Genomic DNA, 19,828 nt, shown 5'->3' with positions numbered 1-19,828 from the left:
CGATATTTACAATGTGAAAGCCGGTGAGCGGCCTGCATGGGATCTTTCAGATTACTGCACGGCCATGCACCTTGGGGGAACATTGGTGGTGAGCCGCCTTAATTGAAACGCTGCAGTCCATGTGGAAAGTCCATGTTGTAATGTATGCGCCTGCGAGTATGCCCGTAGGTTGGTTGAGTGGCTTAGCCAGTCATGTGATGTTCACAAGATTTCCTGACCATCAGCAGGCCGGGGCCATTGGAGGGAGCAGCGTGCGGTGGTGTACCCCTGCAGGGAGCAGCGCATGCTGCTGCAGGAGGGCGACGGCTGCGAAGCCAGGTCGCTGATTGCAGTATGGGCAGGCACAGCAGGAGGGGCGAAGGAGTGGCAAGAATTTGTCGAGGGAAGTGACCGGGGCTCAGAAGAGGCGAGGGCCCAGGGGCAGCATGGGCCAGCCCACACTGCAATGTGTGTGCGCACTAGGTCCGTGCAGCAGAGCTGGTCTCCAGTCGTCCTGGTTAACCCTTGCCACTGGACCAAGACCTAGCTCTGTCAAGCCCGTGTGGTGGCTGGTGTGCAACGGCCACCCCACGTTAAAAAAATCCACGCACAGGCATCTTCCGTCCTTCAATATGTAGTTCAGGACCTGGAATATTAGGTCCGTCATTGAAACAGCTGTGAACTCAGCCCTTTTTGGCGTGGCAGCAAGTCATCCTCGCTTCGAGGGACTGCCTATGATGATTATGGTTCACAAGACTCAATAAAACCCCAGCCAGTTGGGTTCGGGAGATCCACGGTGAGGCAGATGGTTGTGAGCTTGGTGGATGAACTGGTAATCTGTTAAACATTTTGCTAATAAACCAACTAGTTCTTAATAGCAATGTGTTGCCATGAATTCTTAAGCAAAGAACCCATGAAGCAAATACATTACATGTGCCAAAGCCAAGGCTGCTGAAATGTGCAGCCACTAAATGGCAAGTTTTGTTTGTCTATACAGACTGAATGGAAGACTGCCAGGACCCTTTGAATAGCCATTATGCATCGAAGGGTTAAAGTTCCCCAGTGATGAAGATAACGTCCATAGGAGGCACAGCTTGTACATCAATGACATACTTTGTGCCCTGTGATGTGTTGCTTATTCAAGTGCCCAAGCATTTATGCGATGTCACCAGTGCGTCCTTTAAGCCGTGCGGCCGCGCGGCGCTCTGGATCTCCCGCACAGCCAGCTCGCCAGTTTTCAGTGGAGAAAAACCGCACGAGCGTGGTATGTTGACTGGGCTTTGCAGATTTTTTGTGCCCTCCTCACAATTTGCTTTCTAGTCATCTTTCTATCATCAACATTACACTCGGTTCCTTCATCCAAGTCATTAATATAGATTGTAAATAGTTGAAGCCCCAGCACCGATCCCTGCAGCACCCCACTAGTTACTGTTTGCCAACCAGAAAATGACCCATTTATCACGACTCTCGGTTTTCTGTTAGTTAGCCAATCCTCTATCCATGCTAATATATTATCCCCAACCCCGTGAACTTTTATCTTGTGCAGTAACCTTTTATGTGGCACCTTATCGAATGCCTTCTGGAAATCCAAATACACCACATCCACTGGTTCCCCCTTATCCAACCTGCTCGTTACATCTTCAAAGAACTCCAGCAAATTTGTCAAAAATGATTTCCCTTTCATAAAACCATGCTGACTCTGCTTGATTGAATTATGCTTTTCCAAATGTCCCACTACTGCTTCCTTAATAATGGACTCCAGCATTTTCCCAACAACAGATGTTAGGCTAACTCGTCTATAGTTTCCTGCTTTTTGTCTGCCTCCTTTTTTAAATAGGGGCGTTACATTTGCGATTTTCCAATCTGCTGGGACAGCCCCAGAATCCAGGGAATTTTGGTAGATTACAACCAATGCATCCTCTATCTCTGCAGCCACTTCTTTTAAGAGCTTAGGATGTAAGCCATCAGTTCCAGGGGACTTGTCCGCCTTTGGTCCCATTATTTTACTGAGTATCACTTCATTAGTGATAGTGATTGTATTAAGTTTATCCCTCCCTATAGCTCCTTGATTATCCACTATTGGGATGTTTTTAGTGTCTTTTACCATCAAGACCGATACAAAATATTTGTTCAACATCTCTGCCATTTCCCTGTTCTCCATTCGCGAGCATTGAATGGCACTTCAGTCAAAAGCTGAGGTTCAGTCCTTCGATGGTGCGGGTCTATTCTTTTATAAATATTTGTGTTGAACTATTTATTATTTAAAGTCACTTTATTGCAGTTTGTTAATCTGAAACAGTAAAAACATTGATGCTGTGCAGTCTTTAGTATATATCTGTCTTTGCACCAATTAATATCTCAAACACACTGCTACAGGTTGTTGGTCAGAAAAGACCATTCATTATTGGGGGGGGAATTGCGGTTGGAGGCTTCCTTCGGACGAACACCTCCGACCCGACATTTTTTTACGAAATTTCCTGGTGATCCCGGAGGAACGTAGGATTCAGGTCGGAGGCCTCCATTCGCTGTGCAGCGTGCAAGAACGGGAACATGTCCTCCAGGTACGGATACAGATCCTGGAATCACGTGGGCCTGGACCACCAATCACTGAGCAGTATTCTCATTGATAAGGTTAAGAGTTCCGTTTTTACGAACTCCCATTAGTATCAATGAGAAAACCCCCTAAAACAAGTAGCACAGTAAAATAAATTAAAATAAAATGCCCCACATATTTAAAATTAATTGACATTTAATGTAATTAAATGTTTTAGAAAAATATTTTTTTTTGCATTTTTTTTAAATGTGTTTTTAATAGGGTTAAAAACAAACTTACTTTAATGGACAGGGATGTTGATGTAAAAATGAGAGATTAAATGTAATTTTTCAATGTTTTAAAACTCTTACGCTGGTAAAAGTCAATCATCGTCAATCAATTCTAGGCAGTCCCTCGGAATTGAGGAAGACTTGCTTCCACTCTTAAAATGAGTCCTTAGGTGGCTGAACAGTCACCACAAAAACAAAAACCACAGCCCCTGTCACAGGTGGGACAGATAGTTGTTGAAGGAAAGGGTGGGTGGGGAGTCTGGTTTGCCGCACGCTCTTTCTGCTGCTTGCGCTTGGTTTCTGCATGCTCTCGGCAACGAGACTCGAGGTGCTCAGTGCCCTCCCGGATGCACTTCCTCCACTTCGGGCGGTCTTTGGCCAGGGACTCCCAGGTGTCGGTGGGGATGTTGCACTTTATCAGGGAGGCTTTGAGGGTGTAAAAGTAGGCTGACATTCGCTGGGCAAATAGCCCAAATCTCCGCATGCAAAATTTTGACAGATCGCAAAAAGCTGGTTTCTTGCGAGAACCGGCATTTGCAAGGCCTCTTTGGGTGCCTGCGCACATCGTACGTGCCCGGCAAGGCCGCAAATTTTGACCCATTATGTAAAAGCTCTGAGAAAATGGGTACCTTGACTCATGTGAATATAAGAAGCTGTTGAGCTTCAAGGGTTTTGCTTCAATTAATTAGACCAGCGAATTGATATCCGTCTTGGGCACGAAGAGGCAAGGTGATGGGATGTATTTCAACCTGTAAAAAAATAATACAGGTTGTTTTCAGCCAATCGATATGCTGAATGGAAGGTGATTATGGTGGCACAGTCTGCTGGTGGACTAACTTGTTGTAGAATAGAATGGTAGAATACAAGGTTTCCGTGCATGATTGCCTGCAGTCTCCAGAGTCTCCCATCGTACTGTCTGGGTGGGGTCATGAATGAAGACAAAACACTTTGCCACTAAAAGCATTTGAAAATTAGAGGGCGAGTTCCCCACAGGCCACTCTCACAGCCTGGGGGCACATTGAAGAATGGTGTTTGACAGCGGCCTGGGAAAAATGTTGGCTACTTGCCCTTTTATGCCTGTGAAATGGGCTTATGATGCCAGCAGAGCTAAGGGAGTGGAGAGATCAAAAACAAAGAACAATGGGAAATGGTTTTATGTTTGCAAAGTGTACATTACCTGTCTGTTACCCAAATTACATAGCTTTACAATCTGTGATAAATCGACTCTCGCTTCAGAGTGGGGCAAGCACCGTTTGACTCCTGAATTGACAGATTTCTTCACTTTAAAAACAACTGAATGTTTCCTGTGTGCTTTGTTGGCAGCTGATATTGGTGAATTACTGGAGCAATTGATAGAGGAGATCACTGGTTCACTGTCTGGCCCAGCTAAGGACTTCTACCAGCGAGAGTACGACTTCTTCGACAAGATCACTAATGTTTCTGCTATCATCAAGTAAGATAGTCTCCTCTCAAAACCCTTCGTAATTAAGAGTTTGAAATTGGTGGCATGACTGTTGTATTACCCATGCCAGTCAACAGAGAGCACTTTAGTTCCACAAAGGATTTTGGAATTTTTTTCATACACATTTTACTTTGCGCAATGAAAACAGGGAGAAGCACACTTGAGTTCACTGTGCATGGATACCATGTTGTTGCTGAAGTAAGACAGTAGTGAGAGAGTGAAATACTTTTGTCTAAGACTTTGTACAGTATCTTTTTTTTAAATTCTGTCAGGATTGGAGGGGTTAAAAAACTGCCCCCCACCCCTCCAGAAAGTCTGTCTCTGCTTGATCTGATACAGTTATTAAAGATTTTCGTCCGTTTGCCTGTGTTTAGAAACATAGAAAATAGGTGCAGGAGTAGGCCATTCGGCCCTTCTAGCCTGCACCGCCATTCAATGAGTTCATGGCTGAACATGCAACTTCAGTACCCCATTCCTGCTTTCTCACCATACCCCTTGATTCCCCCTAGTAGTAAGGACTTCATCTAACTCCTTTTTGAATATATTTAGTGAATTGGCCTCAACAACTTTCTGTGGCAGAGAATTCCACAGGTTCACCACTCTCTGGGTGAAGAAATTCCTCCTCATCTCGGTCCTAAATGGCTTCCCCCTTATCCTTAGACTGTGTCCCCTGGTTCTGGACTTCCCCAACATTGGGAACATTCTTCCTGCATCTAACCTGTCTAACCCCGTCAGAATTTTAAACATTTCTATGAGGTCCCCTCTCATTCTTCTGAACTCCAGTGAATACAAGCCCAGTTGATCCAGTTTGATGTACATGGGAAGGAACAAATCATTTGCTTCCAATATCTGTTTAATGTTTTTCAATATTCACAGACAAGTATTGGAATCTGCTTGGTCTACGTCACTTTAGCCAGAGAATAACCTGCAGTGACTCCTCTTCCTGCTCCGTCAACGTTGGCTCTGGTGTCCCCCAAAGATCTGTCCTTGGCCCCCCTCCTATTTTTCATCTACATGCTGCCTCTCGGTGACCTCATCCGAAAACACAGCATCAGTTTCCACCTGTACGCTGACGACACCGAGCTCTACCTCACCACCACCACTTCACTCGACTCCTCTTCACTGTCTCTAAATTGTCAGACGGCTTGTCTGACATACAGTACTGGATGAGCAAAAACCTCCTCCAACTAAATATTGGGGAAACTGAAGCCATTGTCTTCAGTCCATGCTCTGTTCCCTAGCCACCGACTCCATCACTCTCCCTGCCAACTGTCTTGAGGCTGAACCAGACTGTTCACAAACTTGGTGTCATAATTGACCACACATCCTCTCCCATCACTAAGACCGCCTATTTCTACCTCCGTACCATCTCCCGACTCCGTCCATGCCTCAGCTCATCTGCTTCTGATATCCATGCCTTTGTTACCTCTAAATTTAACTATTCCAACGCATTTCTGGCCGGTCTCCCATTTTAACTCTCACCAAGTCCCACTCACCCATCACCCCTGTGCTCACTGACCTACATTGACTCCCGGTCCGGCAATGCCTCAATTTTAGAATTCTCAGCCTCGTTTTCCAATCCCTCCATGGCCTCACTCGTTCCTATCTCTGCAACCTTCTCTAGCCCCAAAACCCTCCGAGATCTCTGTGCTCCTCCAATTCAGGCCTGTCTCTTGCACATCCCCAATTTAAATCGGTCCACCATTGGTGGCCGTGCCTTCAGCTGCCTCGGCCTTAAACTCTGGAATTTCTTCCCTAAACCTCTCTGCCTCTCTCTTTACCTTTAAGACGCTTCTTAAAACCTACGTCTGACCAAGCTTTTGGTCACCTGCCCGAATATCTCCTTATGCGGCTCGGTGCCAAATTTTATTTGATAACACTTCTGTGAAGTGCCTTGTGACGTTTTCTTACGTTAAAGGTGCTATATAATGAAAGTTGTTGTTGGCTTCTAGGAACAACTCTTCAATCAGTCAAATTTCTCCGGTTTTCTAATACAGAATAAGTGCAGTCTAGTTCAGTGTGAAGGCATATTAAATAATGCTAGATGTGATTAGCTACGATATTCCAACCTAGAAATATGTGTGACCTTGAAACAAATAGGAAGTAGTTTTTTCATTGTATGATTTTCCTACTGGAAAAATTCAATGCCATTACGATCTGAGTTTTGTGCAGTAAAGTGGTGACAACACGTGTAATTTATCTTTTATATGCTGATTATGTAGCAGTAAAATCCACAAAAATGAAAGGAAATTACAAACTTGCATTTACAAAATGGGTTTCTTGCTAAAAGTATAGGCTTTTCAAAATGTTTTGAAACTCTATGTAAAAAAAAAAAAAAATGGCAGGGGTATCGAGATTGAGATTTGAGTCAACATGACTTATTGAAGCAGGACAATCTGTGCACCTTGTTTACTGAAAACAAATCCCAGTTGCCTCATTATGATTAGCTTGGCCTCATTACAGGAGTTGCTTTTGCTGTTTTTAAATGCAGCCTTGTGTAAATCTTTAATTGGAAGTTACTGCATTAACTCTCTTTATTTTGGCAATTATATTTGGCTTGCCAGCACATTCCATCGGCCTTTCTCTGTGAATTGCATTTTATCTCTCGTCTACCTGCATTGAGGAATTCTGCAAAACTGCCTAAAGTTCCAGTGGTCCACTCGCATTTCGTATAGACTGTGAAATCGGGACCCAGAGTCCGAGCTGACATCCGGGGAAGAGGAACTAGGGTCCCCGGAAGAGTGCTCTCGTTCCACTTCTGACTCGGTTTTAGCCTTGACTCCTGATTTGCACTGAAGGTTGTGCAGGACTGCGAAGCTGAAGGGTCTTTGTGCTGACACTAAACGTGCAATGTGAATGCACCGCCTGCTGTTTCATTGATTCAGCGTGAGCTGCAAAGGAGAATCTTGACAAGCACAGCGCCTGCCTGGACAGACCCCAAAATTACACCCGCGGTGCTCCAGGTTCCTCATGTTCCACTCTTGACCGTGTGTTGCAGAAAGTGTAGATCGGTGAAAATCTGATTACAGATAGATGGTATTTACCAGCTTCCATCAGAAAATTAGCAGAGGGGTCAACAACCAGGGGGCATAGATTTAAAGTAATTGTTAAGATGTTTAGAGGGGATTTGAGGGGAAATTTCTTCACCCAGAGGGTGGTGGGGGTCTGGCACTCACTGCCTGAAAGGGTGGTAGAGGCAGAAGCCCTCACCACATTTAAAAAGTACTTGGATATGCACTTGAAGTGCTGTAACCTACAGGGCTACGGACCTAGAGCTGGAAAGTGGGATAGGGCTGGATAGCTCTTTGTCGCCCAGCACGGACACAATGGGCCGAAATGGCCTCCTCCCGTACTGTATATTTCTATGATTCTATGAAAGTGCAGTTAATTCTTCTCCGAAAGAGCAGCAGAAACATTGAGAACGCTGAATCTTACACTGACTGTCTCGTACTTCTCTTAGGCCGTATCCTAAAGGTGAAGAGAGGAAGAAAGCTTGTCTGAAGGCCTTATCTGAGGTTAAAGTCCAGCCTGGTAAGAGAAATGCTTCTTCCATTATTTGAATGGGGAGAAATTACAACATGCTGCTGTGCAGAGGGACCTGGGGGTCCTTGTGCATGAATCCCAAAAAGTTAGTTTGCAGGTGCAGCAGGTAATCAGGAAGGCGAATGGAATGTTGGCCTTCATTGTGAGAGGGATGGAGTACAAAAGCAGGGAGGTCCTGCTGCAACTGTACAGGGTATTGGTGAGGCCGCACCTGGAGTACTGCGTGCAGTTTTGGTCACCTTACTTAAGGAAGGATATACTAGCTTTGGAAGGGGTACAGAGATGATTCACTAGACTGATTCCAGAGATGAGGGGGTTACCTTATGATGATAGATTGAGTAGACTGGGTCTTTACTCGTTGGAGTGCAGAAGGATGAGGGGTGATCTTATGGAAACATTTAAAATAATGAAAGGGATAGACAGGATAGAGGCAGAGAGGTTGTTTCCACTGGTCGGGGAGACTAGAACTAGGGGGCACAGCCTCAAAATACAGGGGAGCCAATTTAAAACCGAGTTGAGAAGGAATTTCTTCTCCCAGAGGGTTGTGAATCTGTGAAATTCTCTGCCCAAGGAAGCAGTTGAGGCGAGCTCATTGAATATATTCAAATCACAGATAAATAGATTTTTAACCAATAAGGGAATTAAGGGTTACGGGGAGCGGGCGGGTAAGTGGAGCTGAGTCCACGGCCACATCAGCTGTGATCTTGTTGGGTGGCGGAGCAGGCTCGAGGGTCTAGATGGCCTACTCCTGTTCCTAATTCTTATGTTCTTATTAATGTTGGGAGATCCAGAACCAGGGGTCACAGTCTAAGGATAAGGGGTAAGCCATTTAGGACCGAGATGAGGAGAAACGTCTTCACCCAGAGAGTGGTGAACCTGTGGAATTCTCTGCCACAGAAAGTTGTTGAGGCCAATTCACTAAATATATTCAAAAAGGAGTTAGATGAAGTCCTTACTACTAGGGGGATCAAGGGGTATGGCGAGAAAGCAGGAATGGGGTACTGAAGTTGCATGTTCAGCCATGAACTCATTGAATGGTGGTGCAGGCTCGAAGGGCCGAATGACCTACTGCTGCACCTATTTTCTATGTTTCTATGTTTTTCCTCTTGTTATTTCAGCATCCCCAATGGCAGGGTGTTATCACTTCTCATTTTGTAAATGTGTCCCTATCTTTAAAGATGGACTGTTGCAATTTTGGGACTCCTCCACTCCAGAAGACGCCATTGTGTTCCTAATTGATTTCTCCTATTAAAATAAAGGTGCAATAATTAACGGATGACATCAAAGCATTGCCCTGGTTTATTTTGGTTTCAGGATGCTACCTTCCCAGTAATCCAGAAGCGATTGTCTTGGACATCGACTACAAGTCAGGAACTCCCATGCAAAGGTGAATTTGATTTGTCGTTTAGCACTCCAGTCAGCCACCCCTTTTAAGCACTTATTGCAGTAGATGACTCTTTTTTTTTTTCGGAACAATTAATTACTTTTGAAACATCTTAATTGCACATTATGTTCATTTCTGCCATTTCTACAAATAAAATGGGGGGCTGGAAAGTCTGTAGTGTAACTTGGGCGTAAGTTCTTAAAATATCCTAATTCTATGCTATTTAAATCCTTTGTATAAACGTGTATGTGTTTGCTTCTTGTTACACAGTGCTGCAAAAGCTCCCTACTTGGCAAAGTTTAAAGTAAAACGATGTGGAGTATCTGAGCTGGAAAGGGAAGGTCAGTAAAACCATTTGTACTCTGGGCATTGCACATACCTGTCATTGTAAAATCTACCTACAATAAAGATTTCTTGTTGGTATCTAATCAACTCCTGTTACGAAGTCCAGATAATTATGAGATATAATGGGCAGGGTCAATAGGAAAAAAGACTTGCATTTCTGTAGCGCCTTCCACAACCTCAGGATACCCCAAAGTGCTTTATAGCCAATAAGAACTTTTGAAGTGCAATCACTGTTGTAATGTAGCAAACATGGCAACCAATTGCACACAGCAAGCTCCCACAAACAACAGAGTTATAATGACCAGATAATATGTTTTTGTTATGTTGATTGAGGGTTAAATATTGGTCAGAACACAGGGATAACTCCCCTGTTCTTGTTTGAAATAGTGCCATGGGATCTTTTACGTGCACCTGAGAGAGCAGACATTTAACGTCTTGTGCAAAAGACCGCACCTCTGACAGTGCAGCGCTCCCTCAGCACTGCACTGACTGGAGTGTCGGCCTAGATTTTTCTGCTCAAGTCTCTGGAGTGGGACTTGAACCCAAAACCTTCTGACTCAGAGGTGAGAGTGCTGGCCACTGAGCCACAGCTGACACAGTATTATAGAGAAACAATATTGTATTTTCTTTGTTGATAGTTTGGAAATGATTTCATAGAATGATACTACATCAACAACAACTTGTTGCTATTAATGTAGTAAAACGTCACAGGAGGGTTGCAAAACAAAATTTGACACTGAGCCACATAAGGAGATATTAGGGCAGTTGACCGCAGGCTTGGTCAAAGAGGTAGGTTTCCGTCTATGGATGAGAAATAGGAGGGCCAAGGATAGGTCCTTGGGGGACACCAGAGGTAACGTTGCGGGGGCAGGAAGAGAAGCCATGCAGATGATTCTCTGGCTACAATTAAATAGATAAGAATGGAACCAGGCAAATGCAGTCCCACCCAGCTGGACGACGGTGGCGAGATGTTGGATGAGGACGGTGTGGTCAACTGTGTCAAAGGCTGCAGATCGGTCGAGAAGGACGAGGAAGAATAGTTTACCATGGTCGCAGTCACAAAGGACGTCATTTGTGACTTTGATCAGAGCCGTTTCGGTACTGTGGGAAGGACGTAAAGCTGAAACACAGCATAGAAGGAGGCCATTCAGTCCATCGTGCCTGTGCTGGCTCCTTGAAAGAGCTATCTAGTTTTTGTTTATAGCTACAGAATTCATGTCTATAAACCTTTAAAGCCAATCACTTCCAAGGACCATTTGAAACCCTCGTACAATTGTAGCAGATACAATCTTTTAAAAATAACAATCGCACATTGAAAATAAGCATCAGTCACACCCAAACCAATGAACTCATCGCATCACCTGCCATATCACTTAACATTCCTGGCTGCACTAATGAAGGATGAAAAGTAAACTTCAGATGTATTTGCCAATTGTTTACAGTGCTCCATTCAGAACTGAAGTCTCTCCACTGTTGCATTAGTATGCAAGCCCATCTCTCAATCCACCTGGGACTGTGCATTTCCCCAAGGGATGGAAGATTTGCGTGCACCATTTTTCGACAGCACCTCCCAAGCCCGTGACCTCAACACCGAGAAGGACAAGGGCAGCAGGCGCATGGGTTTGGGAGGTGCTGTCTCAAAATGGTGCCCCGCAAATCAGGGAACTATCCTTACCTGAAAGTGTTGCCGTTCCTTCATCGTCGCTGAGTCCAAATCCTGGAGCTCAGCACTGTGGGAGCATCTTCACCACACGGACTGCAGCGGTTCAAGAAGGCGGCTCACCACCACCTTCTCGAGGGCAGTTGAGGATCGACAATAAATGCCGGCCTTACCAACGACGGCCACATCCCAAAACGAATATAAATAAATAAATAGATGCAGGCTTTGCCAGCAATGCCCACATCCCATGAATGAATTAAAAATATATATTTTTATAAAAATCCGGTAGCTAATTTCAGGAGTATCATCTCCTCAGCTGAATTTTTATACCTAATATGGAGAGAAATCTGGGAGTGGGATAACACTACCAGCTGTTCCCCAATTTTTTTAAACAATGAGTTGCACTTTCATAGTGTTTCCTGTTTCACAGAAATGTCTCCAGGCACTTCATGTGTCATGAACGACTTTGAAGTTTAGTGATTGTAACCAAGGCAGCCATTTTGAGATCCCTCAAATGACAAGTTAAATGGCTTGGTTACCTGCTTTTGATGGCGTTGGTTGAGGGGAAAATGCTGGCCTGGACACCGGGAGAATTCCTTGTGATTCTTAGAATGAAATCTTGAAAGCGGATAATGCTAGAGTTCAAGATATAATCTGAAAGACAGTGGCTCTGACATTGAGCAATCGCTGAGTACTACATTGCCATGTTAGCCGATTATTATCCGCTCATATCATCGAATTGTGTTGCTTTTGTTTGTTGTGTCGGGGGGTGGGACAAAAAATGTGTTTTCATTAGATTTTTTTTTAAAGAGAAATCTAATTGCAAATGAAGATATTCCTCAAATTTTATTTGTCTCTGATATTGGCTTGGTATTAAAAGCAGTGGAGATTACAGTTAAGTTGGCCTAACCACCAATGATTTAAGTTTGAACTTTACAATAATAATCAAATTAAACATTTTCTAGCTTGGGCAGTGTTTCAGATTACAAAATATTATAACCTGAGGAATCGGTGTGCTTCCAAACTATATTTTTGGAGTCTTGGGGAATCAAGAGATATGGAGTTTGGGCAGGAAAGTGGAGTTGAGGTCAATGATCAGCCAAGTTTGCTGACGATATAAGGATGGGAGGAAAAGCAATGTGTGAGGAGGACATTAAAAATCTGCAAAAGGACATAGACAGGCTAAGTGAGTGGGCAAAAATTTGGCAGATGGAGTATAATGTTGGAAAGTGTGAGGTCATGCACTTTGGCAGAAAAAAATCAAAGAGCAAGTTATTATTTAAATGGAGAAAGATTGCAAAGTGCCGCAGTACAGCGGGACCTGGGGGTACTTGTGCATGAAACACAAAAGGATAGTATGCAGGTACAGCAAGTGATCAGGAAGGCCAATGGTATCTTGGTCTTTATTGCAAAAGGGATGGAGTATAAAAGCAGGGAAGTCTTACTACAGCTATATAAGGTATTGGTGAGGCCACACCTGGAATATTGCGTGCAGTTTCCATATTTACGAAAGAATATACTTGCTTTGGAGGCAGTTCAGAGAAGGTTCACTAGGTTGATTCCGGGGATGAGGGGGTTGACTTATGAGGAAAGGTTGAGTATGTTGGGCCTCTACTCAGTGGAATTCAGAAGAATGAGAGGTGATCTTATCGAAACATATAAGCTTATGAGGGGGCTTGACAAGGTGGATGCAGAGAGGATGTTTCCACTGATGGGGGAGACTAGAACTAGAGGGCATGATCTTAGAATAAGGGGCCGCCCATTTAAAACAATGAGGAGAAATTTCTTCTCTCAGAGGGTTGTAAATCTGTGGAATTCGCTGCCTCAGAGAGCTGTGGAAGCTGGGTCATTGAATAAATTTAAGACAGAAATAGACAGATTCTTAAATGATGAGTGGGCGGGGAAGTGGAGCTGAGTCCATGATCAGATCAGCCATGATCTTATTGAAGGGGCCGTAGAACCTACTCCTGCACCTATTTCTTATGTTATTATTTGACCAAGCTTACAGTCACCGAGTCACACCCCCTGGTTTCTCCTGCCATGTCTCACCGTCTGAACCTATGCTCTCCATAAATACATTTGGAGACAATTTCAACATTAAATGCACTATATAAAAATGAGTTGCTGTTTGAGTTCCCATAATAACTATACCCAAAAAGGTTACGTCAGTGTAACTCATTATGCTCACCGCACTTACTATGCTTGACACAAAAAGAACAACCTGCATTTATTTAATGCTTTTAACGTAGTAAAACACCCCAGGCACTTCACAGGAGCGTCATCAGATAAAATTTGGTGCTGAGCAACATGAGATATTACTGCAGGTAAACAAAAGCTTGTTCAAAGCGTTGGGTTTTAAGGCGCGGCTTACACGAGAGAGAGAGAGAGAGAGAGAGAGAGGCTTAGCGAGGGAATTACAGAGCTTAGGGCTCAGACAGCTGACGGCACAGCTGCCAGTGGTGGGGCGAAGGGAGTGGGGGATGCACAAGAGGCCAAAATTGGAAGAAAGTAGAGTTCTTGGAGGGATGAAGGGTAGGAGGAGGTTACAGAGAGAGAGAGATGGGCGAGGCCACACAAGGATGAGAATTTTAAATTTGAGGTGTTGCTGGACCGGGAGCCAATCTAGGTCAGCGAGCACAGAGGTGATGGGTGAACGGGACTTGATGGAACGGGCAGCAGGATTTTGGAGGAGCTCAACTTTATGGAGGGTGGAAGTTGGAAGGCCGGCCAGGAGAGCTTTGGAATAGTCAAGTCTGGAGGGAGCAAAAGCATGGATGAGAGTTTCAGCAGTCCTTGGGCTGAGGCAGGAGCGGAGATGTGCGATATTAGAGGTGGAATTAGGCAGTTTTGGTGATGAAGATATAGAAACATAAAAATTTACAGCGCAGAAGGAGGCCATTTTGGTGCATCATGTCCGCGCCGGCCGACAAAGAGCCGCACAGCTCTTGGTCACCAACCCATGACCAATGACGGAAAGGCAAAGAGAACCCAGCCCAAACCACCTCACACAACTGCGACACCCCTTGTACTGAAACATTCTACACTTTACCCCAACCGGAGCCATGTGATCTCCTGGGAGAGGCAAAAACCTGATTTTAAAAACCCAGGCCAATTTAGGGAGAAAATAATCTGGGAAAATTCCGACCCATCCAGGCGATCAAAACTAGTCCAGGAGATCGCCCTGGCCGTATTCTATTCCCTGCAGTACTTACCATTATATCTGCGGCGTCCAACAAAAGGTCATCCAGTCTAATCCCAGCTTGGGCTCAAATAGGTGACCGAGTTTACAAACAGACTAGTTCAGCCTCAGACAATGGCCAGGTAGGGCACTGTCATATGCAGTACGTCAGCACGAGATCTATGTGTGAACATAGATAATTTAGCACATTCACAGCTATATGATTAGGTTGGGAGTGGGGGTGTGGGCGGCAGGGGCTAATGACTAGTTTGGCCCGACAGTTAAACATAAGAACAGAAGAAATAGGAACAGAAGTCGGCCATACGGCCCCTCAAGCCTGCTCCGCCATTGAATAAGATCATGGCTGATCTGATCATGGACTCAGCTCCACTTCCCCGCCCGCTCCCCATAACCCCTTATCACTTTATCACTCAAGAAACTGTCTATTTCTGTCTTGAATTTATTCAATGACCCAGCTTCCACAGTTCTCCGAGGGAGCAAATTCCACAGATTTACAACCCTCTAAGAGAAGAAATTCCTCCACATCTCTGTTTTAAATGGGCGGCCCCTTATTCTAAGATCATGCCCTCTAGTTCTAGTCTCCCTCATCAGTGGAAACATCCTCTCTGCATCCACCTTGTCAAGCCCCCTCATAATCTTATACGTTTCGATAAGATCACCTGTCATTCTTCTGAATTCCAATGAGTAGAGGCCCAATCTGCTCAACCTTTCCTCATAAGTCAACCTCCTCATCCCCGGAATCAACCTAGTGAACCTTCTTTGAACTGCCTCCAAAGCAAGTATATTCTTTCGTAAATATGGAAACCAAAACTGCACACAGTATTCCAGGTGTGGCCTCACCAATACCTTGTATAGCTGTAGCAAGACTTCCCTGCTTTTATGTTCCATCCCCCTTGCAATAAAGGCCAAGATACCATTGGCCTTCCTGATCACTTGCTGTACCTGCATACTATCCTTTTGTGTTTCATGCACAAGTACCCCAGGTCCCGCTGTACTGCAGCACTTTACAATCTTTCTCCATTTAAATAATAACTTGATGTTTGATTTTTTTTATGCCAAATTGCATGACCTCACACTTTCCAACATTATACTCCATCTGCCAAATTTTTGCCCACTCACTTAGCCTGTCTATGTCCTTTTTCATATTTTTTGTGTCCTCCTCACGCATTGCTTTTCCTCCCATCTTTGTATCATCAGCAAACTTGGCTACGTTATACTCAGTCCCTTCTTCCAAGTCGTTAATATAGATTGTAAATAGTTGGGGTCCCAGCACTGATCCCTGCAGCATCCCATTAGTTACTGGTTGCCAACCAGAGAATGAACCATTTATCCCGACTCTTTGTTTTCTGTTAGTTAGCCAACCCTCTATCCATGCCAATATATTACCTCCAATCCCGTGAATTTTTATCTTGTGCAGTAACCTTTTATGTGGCACCTTGTCAGACGCCTTCTGGAAGTCCAAATACCCCACATCCACTGGTTCCCCTTTATCCACCCTGTTCATTACATCCTCAAAGAACTCCAGCAAATTTGTCAAACATGACTTCCCCTTTATAAATCCGTGCTGACTCTGCCTGACCGAATTTTGCTTTTTCAAATGTCCTGCTACTGTTTCTTTAATAATGGACTCCAACATTTTCCCAACCACAGATGTTAAGCTAACTGGTCTATAGTGTCCTGCTTTTTGTCTGCCTCCTTTTTTAAATAGGGGCGTTACATTTGCAGTTGTCAGCTGTGGCTCAGTGGGTAGTCTCTGAGTCAGAAGATTGTGGGTTCAAGTCCCACTCCAGAGACTTGAGTACAAAAAAATGTAGGCTGACACTCCCAGTGCAGTGCTGAGAGAGTGTTGCACTGTCGGAGGTGCCGTCTTTCGGATGTGATGTTAAACCGAGGCCCCGTCTGCCCTCAAGTGGGCGTAAAAAATCCCAGGGCACTATTTCAAAGAAGAGCCGGGGGGTTATCCCCAGTGTCCTGGGGCCAATATTTATCCCTCAGTCAACATAACAAAAAACATTATCTGGTCATTATCACACTGCTGTTTGTGGGAGCTTGCTGTGCGGAAATTGGCTGCTGCATTTCCTACATTACAACAGTGACTACACTCCAAAAAAGTACTTTGTTGGCTGTAAAGCACTTTGAGGCATCCGGTGGTCATGAAAGGCACTATATAAATCCACGTCTTTCTTTTCTTTTTACAGTTTTCCTCTGTATCTGTAGGCTAGGAAGGGGAAACATGAAGTCGGGGCGGGGGGGGTTCCTCCTCTTGGTGTGCTATCCAAACATCCTTCTTGGCGAGGTCTTGTGTGTAAATGTTGGATGAGTGCAAGATTGGCTTTGTGCATGCTGCTCTGCACTGCAGACACTCGGCCTAAAGACTGGACATCCGGGGGCGCCCAGAAGGGGAGCTGAGACGCCAGTGCCTGTGGGAATCATACTACACGAGGGTCAGTGCCTTCCAGAGAAAATAGTCAAAAGTTTGTACGTGTGTGGTGTGTGTGTGTGTGTGTGTTCCAAGCATTTTCAAATTTGAATAAATAGTCAAATATTGATGATTACTTTGCTTTTTCCCAATGATGTGTGCCACTTTTATGCTTTAACTATATGCAATAGACATTTTAGGCATGCTTAAACATTGATGCGACATGCTCAAACGGTGAGGAATAACATAGGGATATGATTTCCAGGTCTTCGCTGCTGTGCTGGCTTCACAGATGACAGTACTGAGAAAGATGACTCTGAAAGGATTTGTTGGCAGGCTGCCATTTTTAAAGTTGGCGATGACTGCAGACAGGTAAACCTGTTCACCCTGCATTTAATTTCAGTAATTATATCTCGGCAAACATTTTATAATAACTTCACAGGTCTGAGGTAATTAAAACACGAACGAGTGAAGATTCGGTGGGATCTGCTGATGTTAGTTGGGGTTGGGATAAAAGCAGTACTCAGCAACAACTTGTATTTATATAGCACCTTTAACGTAGTAAAACGTCCTAAGGCGCTTCACAGGATCGTTTTTGGACAAAATTTGTCACCGAGCCACATCAGAGATTAGGATAGGTGACCAAAAGCTTAGACAAAGGGGTAGGTTTTAAGGAGCGACTTAAAGAAGGAGAGAGGTTGAGAGAAGACATTCCAGGGTTTAGGGCATTGGCAGCTGAAGGCACAGCCACCAATGGTGGAGCAAAGGAAATTGGGGATACGAAAGAGGCCAGAATTGGAGGAGCGCAGAGATTTCGCTTCTTGTCAGGCCGGAGTGGGTTATAGAGACTCAATGTGAATCTTATTTATGACCGCAACCCCAATAACTAAATTACCTGTGGAGATTGTGGCTCCAGTCAAATTCCTGGACTTGAGCACATAATCTTTGCTGACATTTTAGTGCAGTACTGAGGGAGTGCTGCATTGTACATGGGCCATCTTTCAAATGAGCTACTGTCTGGCTGTTCAAGTGAACAGTAAAGAGTTCATGGTATTATTTAAAGAGGGAGAAGGCAGTTCTCCCAATATCCTGGCCAACATTCCTCCCTCAACCAACACCATCAAAAACAGATTAACTGGTCACTCATCTCATTTGCTGTTTGTGCACCCTTGCTGTGCACAAATTGGCTGCTGCATTTGCCTGCGTAACAGTGATGTACCTCAACAAACAGAAGAACATAAGAATTAGGAACAGGAGTAGGCCATCTAGCCCTTCAAGCCTGCTCCGCCATCCTCAAAGAATTCCAGTAAATTAGTTAAACATGATTTCCCCTTCATGAATCCATGTTGCGTCTGCTTGATTGCACTATTCCTATCTAGATGTCACGCTATTTCTTCCTTAATGATAGCTTCAAGCATTTTCCCCACTACAGATGTTAAACTAATCAGCCTATAGTTACCTGCCTTTTGTCTGCCCCCTTTTTTAAACAGAGGCGTTATATTAGCTGCTTTCCAATCTGCTGGTACCTCCCCAGAGTCCAGAGAATTTTGGTGGATTCTAATGAATGCATCTGCTATAACCTCTGCCATCTCTTTTAATACCCTAGGATGCATTTCATCAGGACCAGGGGACTTGTCTACCTTGAGTCCCATTAGCCTGTCCTGCACTACCCTCCTAGTGATAGTGGTTATCTCAAGGTCCTCCCTTCCCACATTCCCGTGACCAGCAATTTTTGGCATGGTTTTTGTGTCTTCCGCTGTGAAGACCAAAGCAAAATAATTGTTTACGGTCTCAGCCATTTCCACATTTTCCATTATTAAATCCCCCTTCTCATCTTCTAAGGGACCAACATTTACTTTAGTCACTCTTTTCCGTTTTATATATCGGTAAAAGCTTTTACTATTTGTTTTTATGTTTTGCGCAAGTTTACTTTCGTAATCTATCTTTCCTTTCTTTGTTGCTTTCTTAGTCATTCTTTGCTGTCGTCTAAAATTTTCCCAATCTGCTAGTTTCCCACTAACCTTGGCCACCTTATACGCATTGGTTTTTAATTTGATACTCTCCTTTATTTCCTTGGTTATTCACGGCTGGTTATCCCTTCTCTTACCGCCCTTTTTCACTGGAATATATTTTTGTTGAGCACTATGAAAGAGCTCCTTAAAAGTGCTCCATTGTTCCTCAATTGTGCCACCGTTTAGTCTGTGTTTCCAGTCTACTTTAGCCAACTCTGCCCTCATCCCACTGTAGTCCCCTTTGTTTAAACATAGTACGCTCGTTTGAGACACTACTTCCTCACCCTCAATCTGTATTACAAATTCAACCATACTGTGATCACTCATTCCTAGACTATCTTTTACTGGGTGATCGTTTATTATTCCTGTCTCATTACACAGGATCAGATCTAAGATAGCTTGTTCCCTTGTAGGTTCTGTAACATTCTGTTCTAAGAAACAATCCCGTATACATTCTATGAATTCCTCCTCAAGGCTACCCCGTGCGATTTGATTTGACCAATCGATATGTAGGTTAAAATCCCCCATGATTACTGCCGTTCCTTTTTCACATGCCTCCATTATTCCCTTGGTTATTACCCGCCCCACCGTGAAGTTATTATTTGGGGGCCTATAAACTACGCCCACCAGTGACTTTTTCCCGTTACTATCTCTTATCTCCACCCACAATGATTCAACATTTTGTTCATTAGAGCCAATATCGTCTCTCACAACTGCCCTAATATCATCCTTTATTAACAGAGCTACCCCACCTCCTTTCCCTTCTTGTCTATCTTTCCGAATCGTCAGATACCCCTGTATGTTTAATTCCCAGTCTTGGCCACCCTGCAACCACGTTTCTGTAATGGCCACCAAATCATACCCATTTGTAATGATTTGTGCCGTCAACTCATTTACTTTATTTCGAATGTTGTGTGCGTTTAGGTACAACAACTTATATTTCGAGGCGTTGCTTAACCGGGAGCCAATGTAGGTCAGCGAGTACAGGGGTGATAGGTGAGT

The 19,828-nt window shown here is 44.2% G+C and overlaps 1 protein-coding gene across 2 annotated transcripts in view; it reads left to right on the top strand.

Moving 5' to 3' along the window:
• Window positions 1-19,828, top strand: part of pi4kab (phosphatidylinositol 4-kinase, catalytic, alpha b) — a 230,214-nt gene that overhangs the window by 190,492 nt on the left and 19,894 nt on the right. For both annotated transcript variants that reach the window (XM_070888050.1, XM_070888049.1), the window contains exons 44-48: window positions 4,126-4,255; window positions 7,725-7,795; window positions 9,122-9,194; window positions 9,462-9,532; window positions 17,080-17,186. In XM_070888050.1, the coding sequence (XP_070744151.1) occupies window positions 4,126-4,255; window positions 7,725-7,795; window positions 9,122-9,194; window positions 9,462-9,532; window positions 17,080-17,186 (452 nt within the window). The remainder of the gene's footprint in view (window positions 1-4,125; window positions 4,256-7,724; window positions 7,796-9,121; window positions 9,195-9,461; window positions 9,533-17,079; window positions 17,187-19,828) is intronic.

The sequence above is a fragment of the Pristiophorus japonicus genome, chromosome 8 (assembly GCF_044704955.1).
Source record: "Pristiophorus japonicus isolate sPriJap1 chromosome 8, sPriJap1.hap1, whole genome shotgun sequence".
NCBI classification, from domain to species: Eukaryota; Metazoa; Chordata; class Chondrichthyes; family Pristiophoridae; genus Pristiophorus; species Pristiophorus japonicus.
The sequence above is the reverse complement of the archived record's forward strand: the minus strand, read 5'-3'. Positions and strand labels throughout refer to the sequence as shown.